Source organism: Phaseolus vulgaris, chromosome 2, assembly GCF_000499845.2.
Source record: "Phaseolus vulgaris cultivar G19833 chromosome 2, P. vulgaris v2.0, whole genome shotgun sequence".
In the NCBI taxonomy this organism is placed as follows: Eukaryota; Viridiplantae; Streptophyta; class Magnoliopsida; order Fabales; family Fabaceae; genus Phaseolus; species Phaseolus vulgaris.
This window is the reverse complement of record NC_023758.2, coordinates 48,645,761-48,660,573: the sequence shown is the minus strand read 5'-3', so window position 1 is coordinate 48,660,573 and position 14,813 is coordinate 48,645,761. Positions and strand designations below refer to the sequence as shown.

The window sequence follows — 14,813 nt, the reverse complement described above, 5'->3', positions numbered from 1 at the left end:
ACCTTTGATCATGACACATAAGAAACATGATTGGCCACGAATCGAGGACGTTTATGTAACATCCTCGTTCTCTTTCAACTTTCAGCTTCAGTTGTTACAGATAAATAAAAAAAATAAAGAAAATTGAAGTTCCTCTCTAAAAAATAACGCGTTTAATTATTATTACTATATTATTGATATTATGCTTTCAATTTTGTAAAATAGGAAAATTAAGAAAAACATTTTCAAAAAATATTTGGTATTAATTTAGCCTGAAAGATGTAATTATGATTCTGGTGACCAGAGAAATAAAGTTTTACTGTATGGCAATACGTTTGTAAGAAAAAAAAAAGGTTTAGGTAAAGTTAGTTAAAAATGTGAAGAACAGAACACTAAAGAATTTTTATAATACAAGACTCTTATATTCAAGACAATTTTGTGAATTGGATATTTTTTATTGAAAATACAAACATTTTTAATATTAATATATTTATCAATGAGTAAATATATATATATATATATATTATTATTTTTTTATAATGAAAATATTCTTATCGTTTTAGAATTATAGATTATTATTATAATTAATAATAATAAAATTGTTATTATTATTATTATTATGAGAAGGATCTTAAAGAAAGAGTCGACAGAACTTTCGACCATTTAAAATTGGGAAAAAAATTAGGTCCCGTTTTCAATTTCTTCTCGTTTCAATTCACGAATTTGATCAGATCTGATTCATCCCAATTCCATTTTTCCAATTGAAGTCGCTTTACACGTCACTCGTTATCCCGTTATCCCGAAAAAAAGAAAATTGAATTTCCGATTTGGTTTGTGATCCCCAAAAAGAAAGAAAGGGGGAAATCTACAAGAGGGAAACAGCAAAATGTTTCGCTTTGAGCAGGAGAAGATCCGAAAACGAATTTGATTCGTAAAGTTGTTTTCTTTTCAGCAATCTAAGAGTTCCCAGCTTGGTGGGTGTTGCCATGGCCGACGCTCTCTCGCTGATTCCGGCAGCCGTGCTTCGCAACCTTGCTGACAAGCTCTACGAGAAGCGTAAAAATGCTGCTCTTGATGTTTGTCCTCTGCGCCCTTTTCACTGTTCTTGGTTTAATTTCTGCAACTAGCACAATTTGGGGTTTTAGGGTTTTGGGTGTTGATTATGTGTGTGTGGTTGTGTAGATTGAGGGGATAGTGAAGCAGCTAGCTACTGCTGGGGATCATGATAAAATAACGGCTGTTATCAATTTGTTGACTACGGAATTTACTTATTCACCACAAGCCAATCACCGGAAGGTATTTTTTGTTTTTGGGAAATTTTGTTGATTTGGTTTACTTTTCAATATATTGGTCATTTTTTGTGCTGGTTAGATTTATTTTTCCTAAAAAAATCAATGAAGGGAGGATTGATAGGATTAGCAGCTGCAACTGTTGGGTTGACTTCTGAAGCAGCTCAGCATCTTGAGGTACCCATTTTTGAATTTTTGTTTTATTCATCCTGCTTGGTTTGTTTGTCTGTCTTGGCTTACAATTTCAACTCTTTTCTCTGGGGCAGTCATTCCAAATTCATTCCAGTAGTATTTAATAATGTTATATCAGTTTCGTAATTCATGCTTGTTGCAAATGGAATTATAATAGGTGCAGTCTTAAGTTGTCAACTTTCTGGTCAAGGAACACCCGAAAGAAAAATGTTAAACTCTGAGGGATTAAACTGTTAAATGTTGAGATTTAGTCAGCTAAATCATGTCCAACTGTTAATGTATTCAGATGAGCGTTGCAAAATTGATTTCGGTTAAAATTGATTTTGGTTAAAATTTATTTGAAGTAATGTGTTTTATGTTTGGATGTTTTTATTATAAAATCAAGTTAATAGTAAAACTTTTAGTGTAAATTTTTATTCAATGTAAAATCTACCTAAAATTGTTTCAAGTTAGAACCAAACATTTGAAAATTAATCTAAAATCACGTGGTATTATAATGCGATTGAGGATCTAACGTGAAACAAACACGCAGTTAATAGAGATGTATTCTTTTGGAATGAATTTATTAGAAAATGCATTAATGTTGGCCCAATTTAAACTTATAATAAGTGTTTTTGAGATAAGAACTTTTTAAAACAATCACTTATTTAAGAATCAGATAGGATCTACTTATCCAAATAAGCAGAAAACTATTTATTTTTAAAATAAGCAGATTAGGCAAACAAATAAAAAAGAGAAATCTGCTTATTTTATGAAATAAACACATTTAAAAAAATAAGCACGAATAAACCAGCTCATTATCCATTACTTTGTTGTTGATCTTATTTTATCATGACTGTTCACTTATAATTATTGTACCTGACAGCAAATTGTGCCCCCTGTGTTAAATTCTTTCTCTGACCAAGATAGCAGAGTTCGCTATTATGCTTGCGAAGCACTTTATAACATTGCCAAGGTGAGAATTTGATTGTGCTGACAATTGTACATGTCAACCTGATCATATACTATACTCTAATGTGCGTCTTTTTAATTTTATGTCAGGTTGTGAGAGGGGATTTTATTATTTTCTTCAATCAGATCTTTGATGCGCTATGCAAACTTTCAGCAGACTCAGATGCTAACGTACAGAGTGCTGCTCACCTCTTAGATAGGCTTGTGAAGGTATGTTTTTCTTGAAGTCCAATCAAGCGTTTGTGTTCCTTTGTTTATGTGCAATGGCTAACATATGCTGAATAGGATTGATCTAACAATGATTTATAGCTGTTACCTTTAGGTGAACTTATGATTTAACTAATCTAAATATTGGTTTATTGGAACAGGATATTGTGACTGAAAGTGATCAGTTCAGGTGCACCATTCTCTCGAGTCTCTTTATTATATGTTTCTCTGTATTTAGTGTTTTAAGTTTTTAAGAGACTTAGGCAAACAAATATCTGAATGTAACTCTTTGAACAAGGCTTCGATAGGCGAGAGGTGTAAACACCGAAAGGTGTGAAGCAATCTTGTATTAACGAAGCAACTTTCACTTTTCATCACCTAAATGAAATATTGAAAGTCAATCTATTCCACCTCACTTGAACTTACACTGCCTCATTCCCTTCCTTTTTCTTTTTTGATCTTTAGTATCGAAGAATTTATACCACTGTTGAGGGAGCGCATGAATGTTTTGAATCCATATGTCCGTCAGTTTTTGGTAGGATGGATTACTGTATTGGACAGTGTCCCAGATATTGACATGCTGGGATTTCTTCCTGATTTTCTTGATGGTATGCGTATTATTTGAAGAATGGTCATTTTCTTTCTCAACATCCTGTACAAAATGAAAGTCTGCCACCTAATCATCTATAAACATCTCAGGCTTGTTTAATATGTTGAGTGATTCAAGTCATGAAATTCGTCAACAAGCTGATTCAGCTCTTTCAGAGTTTCTTCAAGAGATTAAAAACTCCCCAGTAAGGCTCCTGTTTATTTTGCTTGAGTTGTAATGCTTTTAGCACTTTTCAAAGTCTAATTCTTCTTTTAAGAAATTGCTTTCCCCCGTTATCTGTTCAGAGGAATGTATACTAGCCATCATCTCCTTTCTATGGTTTTCCTGTTTGACTTTTACATCATTCAATTCCCTTGAATTGTTATCTGTATGAGTAAAATTTATTGCAGCCATCACCCACTTTTATATCTTTCCTATAATCCTTCTTTTTGGGTTGATATACCTATTAGCTAGCAGTTAGTTGTGTTGATTAACTGAGCTTTACCTCATTTTCAACTACTCCTTTGACACAAAATGCAAAGTTTTTTGTTCATTTGTCATTTTCTGACTCGAGCAGTGCTACTCTTGAAGTCTGTAGATTATGGTCGCATGGCTGAAATCCTGGTACAGAGGGCTGGTTCTCCGGATGAATTTACTAGGTTAACAGCTATCACATGGGTAAGTGGTATTGCTATTCTTTGACTTGAGAGTAAATTATTTACTCTTGTAATACTTTATGCTTGCGGTTGACGTCTCAAAGCTAATAATTCTTATGTCAAAAGCAACATTATTAGTTACTTGTGTTCGTTTGTATTTTATTTATATTTACATTTACATAACTTCTGTATCCTCAATTTAACAGATAAATGAGTTTGTCAAGCTTGGTGGAGACCAGCTTGTTCCATACTATGCTGACATTCTTGGAGCCATTTTGCCTTGTATATCAGATAAAGAAGATAAAATCAGAGTTGTAAGTTTTTGAGCTTTTTTTCTTTCCTCATCTATTGTTTTGTTTCTGTTTTCCATCTTTTTAATGACATTGCTTCCTTCCATGTAAAATAATAAATTTGAAATTATCTATGGTTTATGTGTAAGGTTGCTCGTGAAACCAATGAAGAGCTACGTGCCCTCAAAGCGGATCCAGCTGAAGCGTTTGATGTAGGAGCAATCCTCTCCATTGCCAGGAGGTGTAGTTTTCTTACCTGGGTGGTTCGGCCACTGTAGATCCTATTGAGAAATGATGAGGGTCCTTTCTATTTAGCCAACTACTCTATTTTGCACTGATTATTTTTTATAATGATTTTTACTGAGCAGGCAATTATCTAGTGAATCGGAGGGTACTCGAATTGAAGCTTTGCACTGGATGTCAACCCTCTTAATCAAATATCGTAACGAGGTGACTTGATTGCTATTTTTTGTTTATGTGAAATGCTCTGTAATGGCTTTTGTGTGATCTCCTTCGTGTCTAAAACAGGTTTTGCAATATCTGAATGACATATTTGACACCCTGCTCAAAGCACTTTCAGATCCATCTGATCAGGTATTTTAGTTATCCAGATATGATTTTTTATCTCTTTCATCAATTAATTTATTTCTCAAAATCTTTGTGAAAATGTGGTTTTATTAGTGACTTGTCTTATGGATAAGCTATAGTATTATTTGATAAAACCATATGGATAAGTTGCTGTCTTCATCATTTTTTCTTGAAGTGCTCTCATATTCATTCACTGCTTCCTCCATATGTAATAAAAATAGCTTTGAAAAAATAAGTGCCAAGTGGCTCCAGGCCTCTGCATTAACTCTTGTTTATGTAGGTTGTGTGCATCAAATTTACTTTGTGCCATCCTTTAGAATTTGTTGTACTGCGTGGATGAAGTTTGGAGTTTGAATAAATTTACAGGTCAAAACATGACCATATCTGGTAATCAGATTCTATGCAAAAAGAGTGGAATTTTTTATGCCATTCTTGCTTGATGTTTTTATATTTAATTTTCTTGTTTATAATGATTTCCTATTCTCCCCCAGATGTACCTCGTTTTCATTTGTTACAGTAATGTTTTTTATTTCTCTGGAAAAAATGGAGTATTTGTTGTGGCTTTGTTATAAGCATTTCTGTTATTCTACCCGCTAGTGGACTTGTCATATATACCTTTTTGACTCCTGATTCTTGACTACAGAATAATAAACAATTTTTTTTAAGTTTCTCCTATCCTTAATTGTACTATTGTTCACTTTGTGCACATCAAAACTTGAACTGTCAGTGATTTGTTCAGTTTTTAATTGAATAGGTTGTTCTTCTTGTTCTTGATGTTCATGCATGCATAGCAAAAGATCCTCAGCATTTTCGGCAACTTGTTGTTTTCTTGATGCACAATTTCCGGGTAGACAATTCCCTTTTGGAGAAGTAAGCAGCTGATTTCCTCCATCCAATATATTCTTTATTTATATGTTTTTCTTTCATTCTGTTTTTTTATTAATTTTAATTTGTTACAATGTAGACGTGGTGCTTTGATAATTCGACGGCTCTGTGTACTTTTGAATGCTGAGAGAGTCTACCGTGAACTTTCCACTATACTAGAAGGGGAGTCTGACCTGGATTTTGCTTCAATTATGGTCCAGGTGGGTTGACAATTTCCAACTCATGTTATGATTCTACAATTTACTATCTTGCAAGTCCTTCATGATGGGGACTATAATATTTATTTTGACTCTTGTCCTTAACTGGCTTTCATCTTCTTGTCCTTCCCTCAAATTTACAGGCTTTGAATTTGATATTACTCACATCATCGGAACTATCCGAGATTCGATATCTTTTGAAGCAATCACTGGTTGATCCTGCTGGGAAGGATTTATATGTTTCTTTGTATGCCTCGTGGTGTCATTCTCCAATGGCAATTATAAGTCTCTGCTTATTAGCTCAGGTAAATATGTGTATGTGTATATATTCATGTATGTATAGATTGGTTAGTATTACTATTAGTTTTATGTTTTAGCTCACATTTTTGCATTCAGACACATTGACATTCTTAAACAATGCAACTTGTGGATAATAGATAGCTTAGCTTTTGTTTGGATCATGCGCCCCCTTTTTTGAAATATGAATTGTCTTCCTCGACAGGCTTACCAACATGCGAGTTCTGTGATCCAGTCTCTGGTTGAAGAGGATGTTAATGTCAAATTCTTAGTCCAGCTTGATAAATTGATTCGCTTGCTGGAAACTCCTATATTTGCTTATCTAAGATTGCAGGTGCTTAATTCAATCCCTTACACATACCTACGTTCTTGATTTAGAACATGTATTTTGCATTTATTTTCTTTTTCTTTGCTAAAATGGTATTTTAATTTGTATGTCCTGTTACAACTTTCATTTATCTTGCCTCATATTAACGTTTTCTGACTTCCTCTTAAGGATGTAACCCACATTTCAGATGCAGTCATTTATCCACCCCCTCCCTAAATCTTATTTTGTGTTATTCATCTTGCTTCTTATAGTTCAGACATCCTTTGGTTGGTGTTTCTTTTTCGTTGAAAGGGAAAAATAATATGGAGAAATGTATGATTATGTTACAATTCGAATAGCTGGTTGCTACTATTTTTGGTGGCTCTCAGTTTCTTTAACGATGAAATCACACTATGTTGTTCCCAACCAAGTCTCACTTCCTACCAAGAATATTCTCTATCCTCATAATAGTTTTTATCCTTCTTTTGTTGTATATCAGATAAATCCCCTTTGTATCAATGCTGTGATGGATGGTTACATTTTTAATCGTTTCTCTTAAGTATCTGAATTATAATTTCATTTTACAGCTTCTCGAACCTGGAAGATATCCATGGCTGTTTAAAGCATTGTATGGTCTTCTGATGTTGCTTCCTCAGGTCTGTGTGTAACTTGAACAATTTCTTTTTCCTTTTTTAATAAATCTTGCAATCCACATCCCTTATGCCCTGTGGAATGTGTTCAAACATCCTAAATTTTTGAATGTGTAAATACAAAATTTTGATGATACAAATGGGTTTGCTGTTCATGTTAACACCTCATTTTATGTTATCATGCAGCAAAGTGCTGCCTTCAAGATTCTCAAAACTCGCTTAAAAGCCGTGCCATCGTATTCCTTCAACGGTGAGCAATTGAAAAAAACATCCTCAGGGAATCCCTATCATTTTCTCCAAAACATGTCTGGTGGATCTCAAATCAGTGAGGATGGTGACATGACTTTGGATCGTGGGAACTCACTCAATGGGATAAATTTTTCTGCAAGGTTACAACAGTTTCAGCAAATGCAGCACCAACATCGTGTGCATTTGAAAATACAGACGTCCAAATACTCCTCCTCATCAAAGGTGGCTTACCTTATTCATTCTGCATGTTACTACTTTTAGACTCTCTTATTAAGAAGCTAAGACGAATTTTCTCTTTTTAAGTTAAAATTAACTTACACTACTAAAAAATCATTAATTAGAAACCAATATTAGAGACAAAAAATTATTAGTTTCTATATTGATTAAATTAGATACTATCTTAGAGACTTAAAAAAATTATTGGTATCTAAATTAATTTATATTATTGATAAATAGTTTCTAAATTGATATCTAATTAGCTACCTAAGTTAAACCTTAAACCAAACCAATTATTTAAATTCTAAAGTTGGTATCTTAGAAACCAATTTAGAAATCATTTATCAAGATTAGAAACTAATTTAGATACTAATAATTTTTTAGTCTCAAATAATATTTAATTTTGTGAATATAGCAACTAATACGGTTTTTTATTTAATGATTTTCTTGTAGTGTTATGGAAGCTGTGAGGTGTATACCTTGTTCATTTCACTTCATTGAATTCTGATTATGGAAAAATAAAAATTGATCTGATACCATTACTGTTTCTGTTTTAAGACTATTTTAACAAAAAGTTTGTTTGAAAATGCAGGAAGCACAGAGACATGAAGAGCCAAAGCGACCTCAGTTGAGTGAGGTTAATGTTGTTGCTCCTTCAAGATCATCTAAAAGAGCCCAGGGTAGCTAGAAAGAACACTGCTCATTGCCCATATTGAGTCAATCTTATTGTGCACTGATCCCAGTGTATGTGAACTTTGAATGGGATCGGGTATTGATTTGTAAAATTGTAAATCATAATAGCTCTTTCATTGTACTTATCATAGAAGGTTGGGGTGGTGAAAGATGGGTTTTGGAATCATCATGAATATAAAGCTTGGGCTTTGCTGGGCTATTCTTTTGACCTTGTAAACGAAGTGCATACCCACGTGGTTCTGTTGTTTTTGTTGAAAACCATGTGGGCTAGAGGGGTATTTTATTTAGAAAAATTGCTTTTTGTTCATCGTGTCATGTGCTGCCATATATATAATAATATAACAAAGAATTAGCTGCTTAGTTGTTTTTGTATTTCGTTTCATTTCATTATTTCTAGACAATGTGATTGCCTTAACAATTCGATGATATATGGACATAGAATAATTCATATGATTACCTTTTCCTTTTCAACAAGTCTATTTTCATACTTTTTAGCTTTCTTTTGCTTCTATAATAAAGCTCAAGTAACCACTAATTATAATTCTAACTGGAAAGTGAAATAGACTCATCATGGCCATAGTCTTGCATCTCTTTTAAGATTGAGGAACTTAGTTGAAGTTATGAATTTTGGGACACTTCTCTTAAATGACATGTTTGTGTTGGATACATGTATCCGACACCGATACTTGTTAGGACACGTATTAATAAAGTGTCCAATTAAAAAAATATTTGCTAGATTTTTGACAATTATAACACGATTTTAACCATTTAAAAAAATTCTAAAAATTCAAATTTACTATATTATTTTTTAGTATTATAAAAATAAATAACATATTTTTAAACCAATCATAAAAAAACATCTTTATTATTAATTTATATAATTCATAATTATATAATATATAGATTCGTATTTTCGTGTCTTACATTAAGAGATTATCTCTGTATCCATCGTACATGTCGTATGAGTGTTTATTACAACAGGCAAAAATTTACACCATATAAGACAACGGATTTTTTTTATTACATATACATAAATCTACAATTGTTGATTATTGATTATAATAACATACTAGCAAGTGCAAACCCAATTGATATGCCTAGCAGCACAGCCTGAAACGAAAAACTGCAAACTCCAGAAGAATGATGTAATCCCCGGTGAGCAAACATGGTCAGTTTCAGTTAAAAGGTTGAAACATTGCTCTTATGTTGTGTGGTAAGGTAACTATTATTCTTGGTCTCACAGGGCATAGATCTTCTCAATGTCAGAATCGTATTCATCATCCAAGTCTGATATATTTGCAGAGTAAGACCATGAAAAAGATTTGCTTCCACTTGCTCTCTTGATGCGTCTCTGGGAATCACTGCGGAAAATACCAAAATGTTGGCGAAAAACAAAGTAGCACATGCTTAACAGAGTCCCTACTAGAATAGGTACTCCCAAAAGGGTTATGGTGATAGCCATCCATGTTTTCCCTCCAACAACCTCAAAAGCTATTGCTAGAAAAGCACCACAAGTGCAAGCACATGCAGCCCACATCAGCTTGTTAACCACTGACACAATCTGCTTTTGAGCCCTTGTGTCCCAGGCTACCAAAGTTATTTGAACTACCACAACTGCAAGAGAAATGAAAAGGGATGTGGAATTCAGAAAGCAGAAAACTTGGAAACTAAGATGATCTGCTATATTAGCTTTTCCAATCTCTTCTCCAGGTTTCACTTGATATTGACCCGGCAAATTGAAGATGGCCAAGAAGGCTATTGAGGCAAAAAGAACAGCAACCACTGTGACTGAATTAATGGTGTTTTGAACTGCTTCTCTATGAAGTTTCTTCAGTTCCTTGGCAATTCCAGAAACCCTTCGACGAGTTGTTTCATTTTGTATGAGTTGTGACTGCACCTCATGCTTTATGTCACTCACTGTTCTTTTAAGCTCCATTGCTTCGTCTACTTTGCCAACATGTCTTGCATGCTTAGCTCCGTATTCTGCAAGGGCTTCCTGGATTTCCAAAGCTGAATCTCCATAAGGCAGTTTATCTGCCAAGTCCAAGGCTGTTTCTTGCTGCTTGTTGATGGCATTAACATCCATTGCAGAGTAGCTTAGCAAAAGGATCACTATCTGAAAACGAACCACGTGTCAGTAAAGCCAGAGAACAATCATGAAAGAAAACAAAGTGCAGGAAATCTCACATCGACTAGAAATTAGAACATCTCATAGTATATAAGTGGTGCAAATCTCACCTTATAAGCTGGTTTTATGAAGTTGAGTTATGCTTAATGTCCACTTCTTAATATAGTACCAGAGCCATTTTTTAAGCTATCCTAATGAGTGTTTGTTGGACTTATCAGATTAGAACATGCCATTGAGGTAGACTTAAAATCACTTCTTAATAACAAGTTCATTCATTTTGCTCAATTTATGCATATGAATAAAAGTCAAGTCATATAGCATGAGACGGTTTGGGGTTAAAAGGTCACACACGGTTTCTTAAACCAGAGGTGGGATTTAATAAAAAACAACCAATAGGCAATGTTGTATGACCAAACTACAAAGGAAGTTCATGCATCTTTTGTGTTCTATAAATTTTATAGTTGTATTGTCTTAAAACCATCCCATGCCAATCTTGGATTTTCCCATTATCCAAAGTGGCAACTTATTTATGTTCCAGAAAACTAAGATCTTATAGACAAGTAGAATGAAACCAAAGCAAGTATGATAACAGAAAGAAAAAACACAGCCACTGTTGAATAGAATGTGAATTTAACCTGTGAACGGCATTTCCTTGTAGCCATGTGAAGAGCTGTATTACCCTTTTTATCTCTCTCATTCAATATAGAAGAATCAGCTAGTAATATCTCCTCCACTACTAGGGTACACTGTCCTTTGACAGCCATATGAAGTGCAGTTTGACCTTTTCTATCTTTTATGCATACTATTCCTGGATCCCTACCAATAACTGCTTTTACAATGCGAACCAGACCATACCTAGCAGCATTGTGCAGTGAAGTTTTTCCGTTTTTCCTAACAATAAACATTGAACTGACATCAACATCCAAGATAGCATTCACCACATCCAAGTGGTCTTGAACTGCAGCAGAATATAGAGGACTGGTGTTTGAGGAGTCGCATAACTTGCAGAGCTCAGGCCAAACATTCAGAAGCTCCTTCACAATATCTGGAAATAGATTGGCAATGATAAATATATCATAATTGAAATACTCATTTAGAATCAAATATTGAAACATGATAATACTCAGTTCATCTTGTCCCTGATTTCTAATATTCTTGGACCTACAAACATTATGATAAAAATTGCATCCAAGAGTACCATAGATCATAACTTGTCACTCAGCAGCTATCTACAATCCTAATAGCTTACACATGTGGTTATCATCAAATCCATCCATGGTTGAAACATTCAATTTGTAGTAGTGCTGTCATAAGGAGATGAAACTCATTTCAGGGAAGTGACAACATGGGGTGTCAAAAGCTATGAGGCTCAGACACTCCTCTTAAATGACATTTCATGTCAGACACACGTATCTGATACCGATACTCGTAGAACACGTATTGGTCCAATTCAAAAAATATTTGTTGGATTTCTGACAATTCTAAGATTCTAACACAATTTTAAAAAAGAGAAACAGATTAACTTTCTAAAAATTCAAACTTATGTATAAATTTTTAGTATAATTATAAAAATAAGAAACATTCTTTTGAACCAACCATGAAAAAACATCTTTCTGTTAAAAAAACTGAAACATCATTATTGTCAATTATATTATATAATATATAAATCTGTTTCCCAATATCCTACGTTTTTAGAAATGATACGTATTTTTGTGTCAGTATCCGTATCGTATAAGTATCCGTGTGTCTATGCAACATAGGTCAAAATCCATTATATAAAGGATGTATGTATATTCTATCCATGTGCAAAAGAGAATCATAAAAACTACCATCAAAACATTTGTGAATTAACAGCAATATCCAGTACCTCCTAACAAGATTCATTCAATCAAAATGAAATAACAAAAATACGAACCTAGATGGCCACGTTTGGCAGCAACATGAAAGGCGTTCATATCAGACTTGGAGCGAATCTTGAGGGCTTCGAAGTCACACAAGTTGAGCAAGTAGCTGAAAATCTCTTGCAGATTATGCTCTGCAGCGATGTAAAGTGCAGTCTCTCCAGCATCGTTCTGAAGAGACATCACATCAGAGAGCGATGACTCTTCTTCGTTCTTCACTTTCTCCACCAGTTTCTTCACCCCATCAAAGTCCCCAGATCCAACACTCGAAAATATTGATTGGTACGCTAAGAACCGCACACCCTTTGACTCCATCATGCACTTTCTCTCACTCACTCAATTCAACGAACAAAAAACAAAAACAGGGTTCTTGTTATTTCACTGTTTCAGCTACCTTCCATGTAGGAAACCCAGTTGCAGAAGAGCTGAAATGACAAAACTTGAATAGTTTTTTTGTGTGATGAAGATAGAGATGGAGAGAGAGAAGGTAGTGGAAGGGATATGGATGGAAGAATGAATGGATGGTGCGCAGAAAGAGAAAGGGTGATTGAGAATGCGATTCTTTGTGCTTGCACTCAATTATTTGTTTGAGTGAATTTATTTATCTTTAATTAATTAGTAATAAATGAGTTGAGAAGATAGAAAGAGATGTGTTTGCATTTGCACAGAAAATCCAAGTGGGTGATGCCATTGACTTTTACAATGCGACAACACCACTCTAATGCGTGTCCTTCAAACTGCGTGTTTCGGAACAGTTTCATTTCTTTTTGGAAAATGTTTGTTTTAACACTACAGAGTAAAACACACTGATAAAATTATTTTATCTTTTCACCTGTGATTGTAATCTCTTTTTTTTTCAAGAACTCGTTTATCTATCAAACAAGTTTTATTCTTTCACTTTTGGGCTAGATTTAATGTAATCTACTTGTTCTTTTTTAAATTAATTTAGCCTTTATGTTTTTAAGATGAACTAGAATAGTCTTTTTATCATTTATAGAATTTACTTTGTCGATAATTTAAATATTATAATATATATTTTTAAAATATTTTTCTTAAATATAATAGATATTTTTAATCACAGTCATGATTTAAAGATAAAAAGAATTAAAGATTATATTATGCTAATGACGTTGAACTGTATAGGCTCGGAATAGTATCTTAAAGATTAAAAACTGTTTAACGTCATCAACATAATATTTTTTTTTTTTTTTTGCGTTGAACAATTAAAAAATGTAACTATATGCAATGACAAAAATCCATTTGAATAAATTTTCAAAAACCAAAATCGCAACGACAAAACTTTAAATCAATTTTTTGTTACATTTTTTCTTGTTTCATTTAATCAGGGATGCCAATAATAATTAAATGCATTTTAAAAATTTCTCTGGATTTTTTAACATATCCAATTTATATGTCTGGTTATCAATTATTATTCAAAAGATAATTTTACATACTTGTTTTATCTGTAGCCCAAAAAGTTATCAAAATACCCTTAAAATTATAGAACTAATTAAAATCTCATTTTTTAACTTAAAGATTATTTAAAGAAAATTTAATCCAAGAAGAGAGTGATCCGTGTGGGCACCCAAGAGGGAGTGCACTTATTATGTTTACATCTGAGTATACAAAACTCGTAATTAGTGAGAGAAGTTAACGTTTGTATGCAGCATAATTATGAGTTTTAATAAAATTATAGGCATAACAGTTCTTAACTCTTATAGGACTAGTTGGATATCATCTACTGTTTGTTAAAATTGATGGATGTGCTACTTGAGACTTTAAAAATTGCATGAAAGTTTAGCAAATAAATGAAAAGTTTATTATGAGTTAAATATATTATTATTTTTTATATTTTTATTATAATATAAAATTGTTTTTGAATCTGATTCAAACTTTATTTATAATATAAAAATAATTGAAATATGTATTTCTGTATATAAAATATTTATTACACTTAATAAGAATGGATTGATAAAATAGAATCTATCAATTCCACTTAATTGATTTATATACATATTACAAGTATTTAATTGATAGAGTTTAAATAAAAAACGAAAATTAATTTTGTGATATAATATAGAGACAAAATATATTTAATTCTAAAATTATATATACGAAAATTTAGAATAACACTTTTTCACCTTATTAATTTATTAACCATTGAACTCATTTATAAGTGTAAAATATATTAATTATTATCAATATATTAAAAGCATATGTAATTTCTTGAGTATAATTTGAAAAGAAAATCGAGTTTATAAATTGAAGTACAGATATTTTAAACACTCTTATTTATTACAGCAATCAGATAAGTGAATAATTAGTTTCTTTACTTCACTAAATAAAAGGAAACACAAGATCAAGAAAGCTCTGAACATAGGATCAGATAAATTTACAAATGAAATATGTATTTTATATCTAAAATTATACGGTTTAGAGTAGCTAAAAAACATCAATTGTTTTCATTTGATAGAGTTTATTTTCGATTCTAAGAAAGAAACTCCATAGCTTTAGATTTCATATTCAAAGAAAGACGCTAATCGCTACCA

The 14,813-nt window shown here is 32.6% G+C and overlaps 2 protein-coding genes across 2 annotated transcripts; one reads left to right on the top strand and one right to left on the bottom strand.

Annotated features, from left to right (window-relative positions):
* The first annotated feature begins 612 nt into the window (after positions 1–612).
* LOC137812957 (protein VAC14 homolog) lies at positions 613–8,595 on the top strand. The gene is made up of 20 exons (XM_068615217.1): positions 613–1,055; positions 1,162–1,275; positions 1,380–1,445; positions 2,326–2,415; positions 2,502–2,621; positions 2,780–2,808; positions 3,084–3,226; positions 3,318–3,412; positions 3,799–3,885; positions 4,070–4,177; positions 4,303–4,394; positions 4,522–4,603; positions 4,682–4,747; positions 5,496–5,611; positions 5,706–5,826; positions 5,967–6,128; positions 6,326–6,454; positions 7,015–7,083; positions 7,264–7,548; positions 8,135–8,595. Exons 1-20 carry the CDS (start codon positions 966–968, stop codon positions 8,228–8,230), a joined length of 2,160 nt encoding a protein of 719 aa, XP_068471318.1. The 5' UTR covers positions 613–965; the 3' UTR covers positions 8,231–8,595.
* Positions 8,596–9,223: 628 nt separating this feature from the next.
* On the bottom strand, positions 9,224–12,930 carry LOC137812956 (ankyrin repeat-containing protein At2g01680-like). Its single transcript, XM_068615216.1, has 3 exons — positions 12,279–12,930; positions 10,999–11,408; positions 9,224–10,351 (listed from the first exon to the last, which is right to left on the bottom strand). The coding sequence occupies exons 1-3, from the start codon at positions 12,580–12,582 to the stop codon at positions 9,473–9,475; spliced, it is 1,593 nt and encodes a 530-aa protein (XP_068471317.1). The 5' UTR covers positions 12,583–12,930; the 3' UTR covers positions 9,224–9,472.
* Positions 12,931–14,813: the final 1,883 nt, after the last annotated feature.

What these genes read in the sequence shown, in the direction of transcription:
- LOC137812957 (XM_068615217.1), top strand. Translation starts at nt 966, where the DNA reads ATGGCCGACGCTCTCTCGCTGATTCCGGCAGCCGTGCTTCGCAACCTT. An exon ending in AAGAAGATAAAATCAGAGTT is followed by an intron (nt 4,178 to 4,302) that starts GTAAGTTTTTGA and finishes TTTATGTGTAAG; the next exon opens with GTTGCTCGTGAAACCAATGA. An exon ending in TTGCTTCAATTATGGTCCAG is followed by an intron (nt 5,827 to 5,966) that starts GTGGGTTGACAA and finishes TCAAATTTACAG; the next exon opens with GCTTTGAATTTGATATTACT.
- LOC137812956 (XM_068615216.1), bottom strand. Translation starts at nt 12,582, where the DNA reads ATGATGGAGTCAAAGGGTGTGCGGTTCTTAGCGTACCAATCAATATTT. An exon ending in TGCCAAACGTGGCCATCTAG is followed by an intron (nt 11,409 to 12,278) that starts GTTCGTATTTTT and finishes ATCTATTTCCAG; the next exon opens with ATATTGTGAAGGAGCTTCTG. An exon ending in CAAGGAAATGCCGTTCACAG is followed by an intron (nt 10,352 to 10,998) that starts GTTAAATTCACA and finishes GTTCGTTTTCAG; the next exon opens with ATAGTGATCCTTTTGCTAAG.